General features: G+C 42.1%; 1 protein-coding gene across 7 annotated transcripts in view; it reads right to left on the bottom strand.

The window, feature by feature from the left end:
- Window positions 1-12,288, bottom strand: part of LOC140715275 (catenin alpha-3-like) — a 1,577,100-nt gene that overhangs the window by 363,795 nt on the left and 1,201,017 nt on the right. The window contains exon 13 of one of the 7 annotated variants that reach the window (XM_073027222.1): window positions 1,356-1,469. The exons of the other annotated variants lie outside the window; for them this stretch is intronic. Coding sequence (XP_072883323.1) covers window positions 1,447-1,469 — 23 coding nt within the window. The 3' untranslated portion in view covers window positions 1,356-1,446. Of the gene's footprint in view, window positions 1-1,355; window positions 1,470-12,288 lie in introns of those variants that run through there. 7 annotated transcript variants of the gene reach the window in all.

The raw sequence follows: 12,288 nt of genomic DNA, 5'->3' as shown, positions 1-12,288 counted from the left end.
TGTTATTTTGTGCTACTGATTTGTAACAGGAAGCACACCCTGCAGTGTCCACCCAAACGAGGCTGTCTTCGCCTAGATTAAGCTGCTGGCTGAACCGAAAGTTACTTATATTATTCACACAATTATACCAGCAAGGAAATGCATCAAGATTATTCTATCCGCATTATAAATTGTCACATAAGAAATGCACCCAATATGACGTAGAGCTTATAATTTAAGATCTCAGCTTCCTTGAAGGAGGCAGAGTAAATGCCTTTGTGAATCAAGGCTTAGAGGAAGCGGAGAATTACTTCCCCCAAACCAGCAGGCAGACCACAACCACTCATTAGCCATCTCCAGCACCACTACATCCACATCAGCCACTCTTCCCCACAGCCCCTCAGCACCCTTCATTCCCGCATGCACTGCCTCTTTACGCTTACACTCCACACCTCATACTGACACTATCCCACTGTGTTTTCACATGCCCGGCTGCTATCTAGAAGAGTTTCTCTTGCTGAAAGTCACTTTGTCACTTCACCATTTCCCGTCGGTGTCACCTTATGTTTAGATACTCCTGCACTTAGTATTACTTATGAACAAGTAGTTTATGAAGATACTCAGTGGCTACTTTATTAGGTACACCTGCTGTTTATGCTGATCTCTAATCAGCCAATCATGTGGCACCAATTAAAAGCATGCAGCAACGGTCAAGAGGTTCAGTTGTTGTTCAGACCAAACACCAAAATGGGGAAGTGACTTTGACTGAGGAATGATTGTTGGTGCCAAATGGGGTGTTTTGAGTATTTCTAAAACTGCTCATCTCCTGGGATTTTCACGCATACCAGTCGTTAGAGTTCACAGAGGATGGTATGAAAAACAAAAAAACACATCTACTTAGTGGCAGTTCTATGGTGAAAATGCTTTGTCAACGAGGGAGTTCTGAAGAGAATAGACAGACTGAGTTATGCTGACGGGAAGTTGATAATAATTCAAATAACCACGTGTTACAATAGTGTTGTGTAGAGGAGCATCTCTGAGTGCAAAACACATTGAACCTTGAAGTGGATGGGCTACAGCAGCAGAAGACCATGAACATGCACTCAGTGGTACAGGAGGTACCTAATGAAGTGGCCACTGAGATTATATGCTAATCTTGTGTACTGTATATACGGTCACAGTCAACAGTTGCTTGTAATTGTGTTCTATAGAATTGCTTTTAAATTTATTTTTATTATGTTTTTATGCTATTGTGTTTTTTATGTTGCATCAGATCTGTAGTAACAATCATTTTGTTCTCCTTTACACTTGTGCACTGAAGAATGACAACAAACAGACTTGAATTTTGAAGATAACTGAGCTTCCTCCCTAATCTCCCTATCTCTCACCAGCTCCCCAACTCGAACTCTCCTACCAACCATTGTCCAGCTGTTAGGATTTATTCGTCTTTTCTTTAGGTATGAAGTTTCATTCTGAGACTGGGGAGAAGTCTGCAAATAAACATCGATTATTAAAAAAAGGAATTCTGAACCTTGTATTAATGCTGTAGACAATGCAGAAAAGGAAGAAAAAAATCCATTTACAATGATGTTTCAAAGTGCTTTACAGTAATGAAATAGCATGTAATCACTGTTGCAATTAAATCATGTTGAATTGTGTATGTATGGATGAAAACTAGGTTTCAATAAGTTTTGATAACCCATAACTACACCTAACATTAATGAACAATTGTCTTACCCACTGGAAAAGATCATGAAATTGGCAAAACATAATACTGAGTCAGACTTTCCTGATGAAGGGTCTCACCCTGAAATATTGACTGTATATTGATTTCCATAGACGTGCATGACCTGCTGCATTCCTCCAGCATTTTGTGTATGTGTTACAGTATCTGCAGGAGCTCTTGTTATTTAGAGTTAACTAAGAGGAGGCAACAAGGACAGTCAATCAGGGGAGTGTATTTGATGTCATTTCCATGGATTTTAGCAAGATGTTTGACATGGCAAGCTGGTCAATAAAGTAAAAGTGCAAGAAACACGAGGGAAATGGCAGCTTGGATCCAGAATTGACTCAGGGACAAGCAGCAAAACTTCAATGGTGGTATGTCTTTGAGACTGGATGCCTGTTAGAAATGGGCTCAGCCCTTTGACATTTCCGGAGTATATTGAAGCCCACCTTTTGTCTTTCCATCGGCAGTCCTTCTCAGCATCATCGAGGTTGTGGAGGGGATACTGTCAATACTCGGAGTGTCTAAGACCAGAGGGCACAGCCTCTGAACACAAGGACAGAGGTGATGAGGAATATCTTTACCAGAGAATGACGAACCTGTGGAATTCATTGGCACAGATGGCTGTAGAGGGCAAGTCATTGGGTACATTTAAAGCGGAGGTTGACAGGTTCTTGATTAGGAAAGGCATCAATAATTATGGGGAGAAGACAGAAAAATGGGGTTGAGAGGGATAATAAATCAGCCATACCTGATTGGTGAAGCAGCCTCAATTGGCCAAATGGCCTAATTCTTCTCCCTTGTCGTATGGTCTTATCCCAGTCCCAGTGGCCTACCTAAGTGGCAGCTGCTCCTTCTGCTCTGACCCCATGGGAAACTCTGCCCACATCTTACTCCTGTATAGTCCAGACTGAGTCTAACATGAAGCACCATCTTCCTCAAATCTCTAAACTCAGACAGAATTATCTGCTCAGTGTGGGTTAAAACTGGCACAAGCACAGTTCACATCATTGCGAAATTCTGGCTCACAGAAGCAAGATTAGTAAATAGGTATTTATTTTTATTTATTGGATAGAGTAAGTCAAGGATATATTTCCCTTTGTAGATGGATCACATAGATTTAAAGTCATTAATAGAACATCAAGCAGTACAGCTCAGTATGGGGGTACAGGCCCATTATGATGAACTGAGCAAAATAACCCTACTTCACAATCTAACTAACCTTCCCTCCTGCACAGCCTGTAACCCTCGAGTTTTCTTACATCAATGATCTTATCTAAGAATCTTCAACTGTTCCTGATATATCAGCCTCTACCATCACCAGAGCATTCCGGACATCCATTACTCTCCGTGTGAAAACCCAACTCTTCTAAACTTTCCTCTGCTAAACTAAAATAGGTATTGGCCTCCGGCACAATGGCAAAAAGGTGCTGTCTGTCCACTCCATCTATTCCTCTCATAATCTTATAGGCCTCTATCTAGTCACCACTCATACTCCTTTAGAGAAAAGCCCTACCTCACTCAATTTAAATTCATAAGACATGCTCTCTAATCCTGGGAGCCTCCTGGGAAATCTCCTCTGCACTCTCTCCAAAGCTTCCACATGCCTCATACAATGAGGCAACCAAATCTTAATGCAATACCCTAAGTGTAGTTTAGCCAGAATTTTATAGAGCTACAACATTACCTTGCAGTTCTTGAACAATTTCCTAACTAATGAAGGTCAGGTCACTGTATGACTTAACTATCCTGTCAAATTGAACAGCAACTTTGAGGGATCTATGGACGTGCAACCCAAGATCTCTCTGTTGCTCCACATTCCTAAGAATCCTGCCATTGATCTTGTAGTCTGTCTTTCAATTTGATCTTCCAAAGTGTATCACTTCACATTTTTCTGGATTGAACTCTATGTGCCACTTCTCCACCAAATTCTTCATCCTTTCTATACCCCACTGTAACCTATGACAACAGTTTTCAACAAAGGTAAGTTTCCAGTCACTGTACAAATTTACTAACGCACCCCTCCATTTCCTCATCCAAGTCATTTATAAAAATCACAAAGAGCAGTGGTCCCAGAACAGATCTCTGTGGAACACTATTAGCTCCCGACCTCCAGGTAGGAAGTGCTCGATCTGCTATCATCCTTTGCCTTCTGTGAGCAAGCCAATTTCAAATTGAGGCTGCCAAGTTTCAATGCATCCCATACCTCATGAGTTTCAGAATAAACCTATCACAGGGAAGCTTGTCAAATGCCTTACTAAAATCCATATACACCACATCCACTGCTCTACCTTCATCAACAGAATGTAACAGCACAGTACAGGTCCTTCAGCTCATGATGTTGTGCTGACCTTTAAACTTACTCTAGGAACAATTTAACCCTTCCCTCCTGCATAGCCACCTATCATCCATCTGCCCATCTATGAGTTTCATAAACACCCCTAATGTATCTGGCTCAACCACTACGCCTGGCAGGGCATTCCAAGCACCCACCATTTTCTTGTGTAGTCAAGTCGTCACTTTTTATTGTCATTTTGACCATAACTGCTGGTACAGTACACAGTAAAAATGAGACAACGTTTTTCAAGACCATGGTGCTACATGAACAATACAAAAACTACACTGAACTATGTAAACCAACACGAAAACTACACTAGACTACAGACCTACCCAGGACTGCATAAAGTACACAGAACAGTGCAGGCATTACAATAAATAATAAACAAGACAATAGGCACAGCAGAGGGCAGTAGGTTGGTGGTCCAAAGGCTTGGGGGGAAATCTGTTACATAAATAAACAGCAGAATGGCGGCGTCCGATTCAGTCCGTTTCTGTACTCTTGCCGAGTATTTCGTTACCACAGATGTAGTCCAATTTAATGTCCATTGGAGAGCAGAGTAATCTAACCTCTGACGTCCCCCTTATACTTTCCTCCACCCATCTTAAAAAAATGCTCCATCATATTATCTATTTCAGCCCTGGGAAAAAGGTACAAGGAGGCACAAGGGCAGGTCTGTTGGATTTTGAACCTGGAATTCGGGTTCCCACCCTCGGCTGCTCCAAGGCTTAATATGGAAAATCAAAGCCCTAAAGTTGATCAGTAGCCTGGAAGTCAAATGCTGATGGCCAAAGCCTGGAGGCTGGAGGCCTGTACTGCAGTTGGAGGACTGTCTGTGCACGAGGGTGGGTGGGAGGGGGAGTGGGGCTTGTTTTGCTGCTTGCTATGCTGTTTTGTTGTGTTGAGTTGTTCCGCCAGGCCTGGTGGGCTTGCTATGTCGGCACTGGAAAGTGTGGTGACGCTTGCTGTCTGCCCCCTGCACATCCCTAAGTTGCATTGGTTGTTGATGCAAATGTGGCCTGCCACTGTATGTTGATACTCATGTGATAAATGAGTAAATCTGAATCTGAGATTGCACTGCTGCATCCTGCTTGCCCACAAGCCACTCATTCTCAGCATTGACATCTCAGTAATGATCAAATTACCTTTAGTTGTGGCTCTGATTGAAATTGAGTGATGGTGCTTCTTCATCTTCTCTTCTTGCTCTCCTTGTCATATTCACAACATCTCATTGGTTTGTTCACCAAGGCTATCTGCTGCTTTGGCCAATACTAGAAACTGTTCTCACTGAGATTCCCACAGGTGAAGTAAACCCCCTCAAACTGAACAACTCTCACAAAGTCTTTTACATTACAGTATGCTTGCTTCTTTTCATCAGTTGTGGCCTCTTCATTCACTCGCCTATTCCTGACCCTAACTCCACTCTCACCTCTTCCCCAGGGCATTTATATACAAACAGCATTCATCACAAGTTTGTACTGTCCATAAGCTCTCTGGTGCTGCTTCAATTTAAAAAGGGAGTGTTTCCAACAACACATCCTTTATAACTGCAGTAATTACATTATTAACCTATCTGAAATTTAATGTTTCCAGTTCAAAGTTTCAGAATAAATTTATTATCAAAGTACGTATACACTCAATGCCAATTTATTAGGTGAACCTGTACACCAGCACATTAATGAACATATCTAATCAGCCAATCATGTGGCAGCAACCCAATGCATAAAAGCACGCAGACGCGGTCAAGAGGTTCAGTTGCTGTTCATCTGAAACATCAGAATGGGGAAGAAATATGATCTAAGTGACTTTATCATGGAATAATTGCTAGTGGTTTGAGTATCTCAGAACCTGCCGATCTCCTGGGATTTTCATGTGCTGCAGTTTCTCTAGTTTACAGAGAATGGAGTGATAAACAAAAAAAAAACATCCAGTGAGAAGCAGTTCAGTGGGTAAAAATGCCTTGTTAATGAGAGAGGTCAGAGGAGAGTGGTCAGACTGATTTGATCTGACAGGAATTCAACAATAACTCAACTAACCATGTGTTACAACAGCTTTCTGCAGAGGAGCATTTCTGAATGCAGAACACACTGAACCTTGAAGTAGAAAGGCTACAGAAGATCACAGACATACACTCAGTGGCCACTTTATTAGGTGCAGGAGGTACCTAAAACTGTTGTCGCTGAATGTTTGTCACCATATACTACCTAAGATTCATTTTCTTCCCGGCATTCACAGTACAACAGAGAAATACAAGAGAATCAATGAGAAACTACACACAAACAAAACTAACTAACAACGTGCAAAAGAAGACAAACTACGTGGATACAAATAAATAAATAAAAACATAACACTGAGAACATGAGTTATAGCGCCCATAGGTTGTGGAATAAATTCGATGTTGAGGCAGACAATTCCAGATCATATGGTATATTTTCTTCTTAAAAATACTCTTTCAATGCACTACAATGCCTTACGAAAAGCAATAAATCTATACAAACCAATTACAAACCAAAAATGTACTTTTAACCTTGAACTTTGAAATTGTATTATCTAATTGTTTAGATATTCGAGTAGTTATACATACCACTTCAGATCGAATTCAAAGCCAACTTATTCTCAGGCTCTCAGTTACAGAGTTATGAAGTTATGTAGAGAAAGAGAGATAGAACACAGAAATGCAGTTCTGATGAAGGGTCTCGGCTCGAAACGTTGACAGAGCTTCTCCCTATAGATGCTGCCTGGCCTGCTGTGTTCCACCAGCATTTTGTGTGTGTTGTTTGAATTTCCAGCATCTGCAGATTTCCTCGTGTTTGCTCTTTAATTGCAGTTCATTAAGTTTGCAGTGCCCATCCACTTTTCCACTAATCCTACATTAACCTCATTGTTTTTATTCCCCCCACATTCTCTTCAATTCCTCCCAGATTGTACCACTCACCTATACACTATGGAAAATTTACAGTGTCCGAGGAATCTGGTGTACTCGAAGGAAATCCATGCAGTCACCAGAGGAATAAGCAAATTCCAAACGAACGGCACCTGAGGTCAGGATTGAACTAGGGTCTCTATCACTGTAAGGAAGTGCCTCTGCTCCAGTGATTCACCTCTCCAGTCGGGCCTCTGTTCTCATCTCCTGCACTACAACTGTTAAGTTAGTGTCATTGCCTTCACAGAAATGCCTACATACATTTAATTACATATTTACTCAACATCAAACTAAACATAGATTTATAGTACAATTACTATGGAAGCTGCAATTTTAATTGTTTTTAAAGCATTATTAGATCAATCAAGCCAATTATGACGAATTTTATATTTTATTTGGGACTTGCCATTTCTGAACCTTTGCTCTCACTCTAAGCTTCCACCCTGATTCCTTACAAAGGCTGAACCTGCTGCCTCCATTTCAGTGATGAAATCGTCTCCTCTGACCTTCCTGCTTTCAGTGCTCATAATTCAGTCATGCCTGCAGCCTTTCTTACCTACAATGTATTGGGCTGATTTTGGCAAGTCCACCCTGACTGTAATATTCCTTTCTTCTTCAACACTTTTTAAAGTTCAAAGTAAATTTATTATCACAGTACATATATGTTACCATATACAAACCTGAGATTCATTTTCTTGTGGGCATTCATGGTACATGTAAAAAACACAAAGACCTCACAAAACTAGACAATCAATGTGGAAAATACAACAAACAGTGCAAATATACTAATAATAATAATCAATAAGAAATAAATCGTGTTGGCGCGTGGCCTAGTGCACAAGGCATCAGACTAGTAACCTGAAGGTCACTGGTTCGAGCCTCAGCTGAGGCAGAGTGTTTGTGTCCTTGGGCAAGGCACTTAACAACACACTGCTCTGTGACATCACCGGTGCCAAGCTGCGTGGGTCCTAGTGCCCTTCCCTTGCACAACATCGGTGGTGTGGAGAGGGGAAGGCCTGCAGCTTGGGCAACTGCCGGTCTCCCATACAACCCTGCCCAGGCCTGCACCCTGGAAACTCCAGACACAGATCCATGGTCTCTCGAGACTGACGGATGCCACCACCAAGAAGTAAATATCAAGAACACAAGAAGAAGGGTCTTTGAGAGTGAGTCCATAGGCTGTGGAAATAGCATTGGGGCAAGTGGAGTGAAATTATCACCTTTGGTTTAAGAGCCTGATAGTTGGGGGGTAATAACTGTTCCTGAACCTCACGCTGTGGGTCCTGAGACCCCTGTACCTCTTTCCTGAAGGTAGCAGTGAGAAGAGAGCATGATATGCCTGGTGGGGGTGCCTGATGATGGAAGTTGCTTTCGTGTGAAAATGCTTCACGTAGATGTGCTCAATAGTGGGAGGACTTGACCTGTGAAGGACTGGACTGTGTCCATTAATTCTTGTAGCCCGTTCCATTCAAAAGCATGAGTGCTTCCATATCAGACTGTGATACATCCAGTTAATAGACTCTCCACTACACATCTACTGAAGTTCGTCAAAGTTTTAGATGACATGCTGAATCTACGCAAACTTCTAAGAAAACAGAGGCTTTTTAATTGTTTCTATAACCAGCCAAAGTCTTGTGGCCACTGAGCTCTCTTCCAAAACCTGGGAAACTTTGCCTCTGTCCAACATTCCCATTCCTAGAAACCTGCTTTCTACTATCTTCTACCATCTAGAAGCTTACTTTCTATCATCTTACCATTCCTCGAAGTCTGCTTTCTACCATTTTATCTACCATTAAAAAAAGTGATTTCATTGCAAGAATGGATTTCAGAATACCTGTAAGCACCTGACATAGCCACCATGCACCTTCCCTTTAAAAGAGGCTCTGGTGGGATGTAGGTGAAGCCAGCCACTCATAATATTTCTCCCCTATGTCAGTTCACCCTTTTCTGCCCAAATGGCTGCACACAGCAAATGCTAAATAAGTGAGCACCATTAACTTTCCATATTGCCTGCAAGTACGACAAAATGGGGGCAGATTTCTCACACATCATGATTTCCATGGTTTTCATACTGTGCTGTATCTCTAAAATAAATCTGGCTAGCACAAAAGACATTAATTCGAAAAAATAATTTAGGTGCTACCATATTAATTAGATGTTAATTTTGCACTTGTTTGTTGTTACCTGTTCATACTGAAGCACATTAAATAATTTTAAATTAAACAATAACTCCCATTAATTTTTAATAGGATAATGAACTAACTACATTCTATTCCTTCAGGAAAGCAAAGATTGATGAAGATACACAGATTACACTGTCTGTGTTCACACATCCGCTTGACTGCCTGTTGGTGGGGAAGTGCGGTGCAGTGAAGGGGTATGATTGATCTTCCATTTCACTGCACTTCGTTTGGTGGTCTGTGCAGAAACTCAATGAATTGTGTGAATAGGAGCATCAACCATCAAACAAGAAGTTTGATCTTTGAGTGGAGGCAAATGAAGCATTTACAGTCATCAGATAATCACTGACTCTCGGATAAAGTGCATGGAAGAGGAATTTTATCATGCAGAATGTGGCTCTATTTGGAGTTTAAGCGCTACTGTGAAATAAATCCACTCTGTAGTATTCGCAATGTGAAACTGAACTGCATTTATTGGTGCTCATAGTGTGTCAACCTAGGGGATTCCATGGCATATGGCATTGATTCTAATCAGCTCACGTGCATGTTTAACCTCATTCCCTCAACACGGATATAACATACATGTTTCAGAAGCCACAGGGCAAAATGTTCTGAAAGAGGCACTGAGTTCAAGAGTAAGGAAATTATGTTGCAGCTTTTATAAAACTCTGGTTAGGCCACATCTGGAGTGTTTCATTCAGTTCTCCCAGTCCCTATATTGAACAGCTGTGGAGGCTTTGGAGAAGGTACTGAAGGGGTCTGCTCAAATTAGAGGGCATGTGCTGTTTTCTCTGGAGTAACAGATTATGAGGGAAAACTTGATAGAAGTATATAAGATAATGAAAGATATAGAACATAGAAACATAGAAAACTTACAGCACAATACAGGCCTTTCGGCCCACAATGCTGTGGCAAACATGTACTTACTTAAGAAATTACCTAGGGTTACCCAGAGTCCTCTATTTTTCTAAGCTTCATGTACCTATCCAGGAATCTCTTAAAAGACCCTATCGTAACCGCCTCCACCACCGTCACTGACAGCCCATTCCACACACTCACCACTCTCTGCGTAAAAAAATTGCCCCTGACATCTCCTCTGTACCTACTTCTAAGCACCTTGAAACTGTGCCCTCTCATGCTAGCCAATTCAGCCCTGGGAAAAAGCCTCTGACTATCCACATGATCAATCCCCTCATCATCTTATACACCTTGATCAGGTCACCTCTCATTCTCCGCCACTCCAAGGAGAAAAGGCCAAGTTCACTCAACCTATTCTCATAAGGCATGCTCCCCAATCCTGGCAACATCCTTGTGAATCTCCTCTGTACCCTTTCTATATCCTTCCTGTAGTGAGGTGACCAGAACTGAGCACAGTACTCCAAGTGAGGTCTGACCAGGGTCCTATATAGCTGTAACATTACCTTTCGGCTCTTAAACCCAATCCCACAATTGATGAAGGCCAATGCACCGTATACCTTCTTAACTACAGAGTCAACCTGTGCAGCAGCTTTGAGTGTCCTATGGACTCAGACCCCAAGATCCCTCTGATCCTTCATGTTACCAAGAGTCTTTCCATTAATGCTGTATTCTGCCATCATATTTGACCTACCAAAATGAACCAGCTCACATTTATCTGGGTTGAACTCCATCTGCCACTTCTCAGCCCAGTTTTGCATCCTATCAATGTCCCGCTGTAACCTCTGACAGCCCTCCACACTATCCACAACACCCCCAACCTCTGTATCATCAGTAAATTTACTAACCCACTCCTCTACTCCCCCATCCAAGTTGTTTATAAAAATCACAAAGAGAAGAGGTCCCAGCACAGATCCCTGAGGCACACCACTTGTCACCAACCTCCATGTAGAATATGACCTGTCTACAACCACTCTGACTTCTGTGGGCAAGGCCATTCTAGATCCATAAAGTGAGGTCCCCATGGATCTCATGCCTCCTTATTTTCTCAATAAGCCTTGCATGGGATACCTTATCAAGTGCCTTGCATAGTTAGAGTAGATGGGCAGAATCTTTTCCCCACAGTCAAAATATCTACTACCAGATAGCACACATTCAACAAAAGGCGGATAAGTTTAGAGGAGATGTTGAGGATTTTTTTTATATACACACACACTCGTGGTGGGTGCCAGGAATGTACTGACAAAGGTGGTAGTTGAGGCAAATGTGAAAGAGGTGCTTAAGAGGCTTTTAGATATACATATGAATATGCACAGAAGGGAGGAATGTGTACTTGGGTAGCAGAAAGGATTATGCTAGTTATGCACTTAATTGCTAATTTAATTAGTTTGGCAGAACGTTATGGGCCATACAGCTTGTTCCTGTGCTGCGCTAAAGTTCAAAAAAGCTCAAAGTGCATTTATCAACAAGCTTGAAATTCATTTTCTTGCAGGCGGCCACAAAACAAAAATCACAATGGAATCCACGAAAGCCCCCACGCAACAAAGACCATCAAACGCCCAATGTGCGGGACAAGATGGGACGGGCTCAGGTGTGGGATCTGGGCTGACACAGAGTAATGAGCTGAACACTGATTCGTCCCTTGCCCTTGGCCTTGAAGCCTCAATGTTTTTAATACGGTTAGGTGCCTCAATTGGCTGAACATCCGCTTGTTTTTTCACTCTTGGGTTTGGGCTCTGCTGTGTCAATCGGTCCAAAGGTTCAGCCTGGTCCAAAGTGCACTCCGGTAATAGCCGATGCCGCCATACCTACATTCCTGGGAGTCCAGTTTGCCGAATCCTTCCAGATTCCGCAAACAATGTCACATGAAAGAATGAATTCTTGCCTACATTTCTGACAGACTCCAATATATAATTTTCGACCATCAGCTTGCAAGTGCATTTAGGGTTGAAAACCTGACGATTGTTATGGAATTAAGTAGGTGGGAAGTTTTGAGATCATAATCAGCAGTGACAACGATTGAAAGCAGCTCGAGCTGCTGCTTCTCGGTCTGGCACGTCCCTACTTCATCAAGGCATCAACCCTGGTTCAGTGAGTTCAGAGGGGCACTAGGTACGTATAAAAGCAGACTGGCGAGACTGCAAAACAGGACTGCGTGCTCACTAAACTGCAAATTCAACGTGCAAAGTGCAATAGTGAAGCAACCCTCAACCAATCAAAGCTCTGC

This window comes from Hemitrygon akajei, chromosome 23 (assembly GCF_048418815.1).
Source record: "Hemitrygon akajei chromosome 23, sHemAka1.3, whole genome shotgun sequence".
In the NCBI taxonomy this organism is placed as follows: domain Eukaryota; kingdom Metazoa; phylum Chordata; class Chondrichthyes; order Myliobatiformes; family Dasyatidae; genus Hemitrygon; species Hemitrygon akajei.
This window is presented reverse-complemented; position numbering and strand designations above follow the sequence as displayed.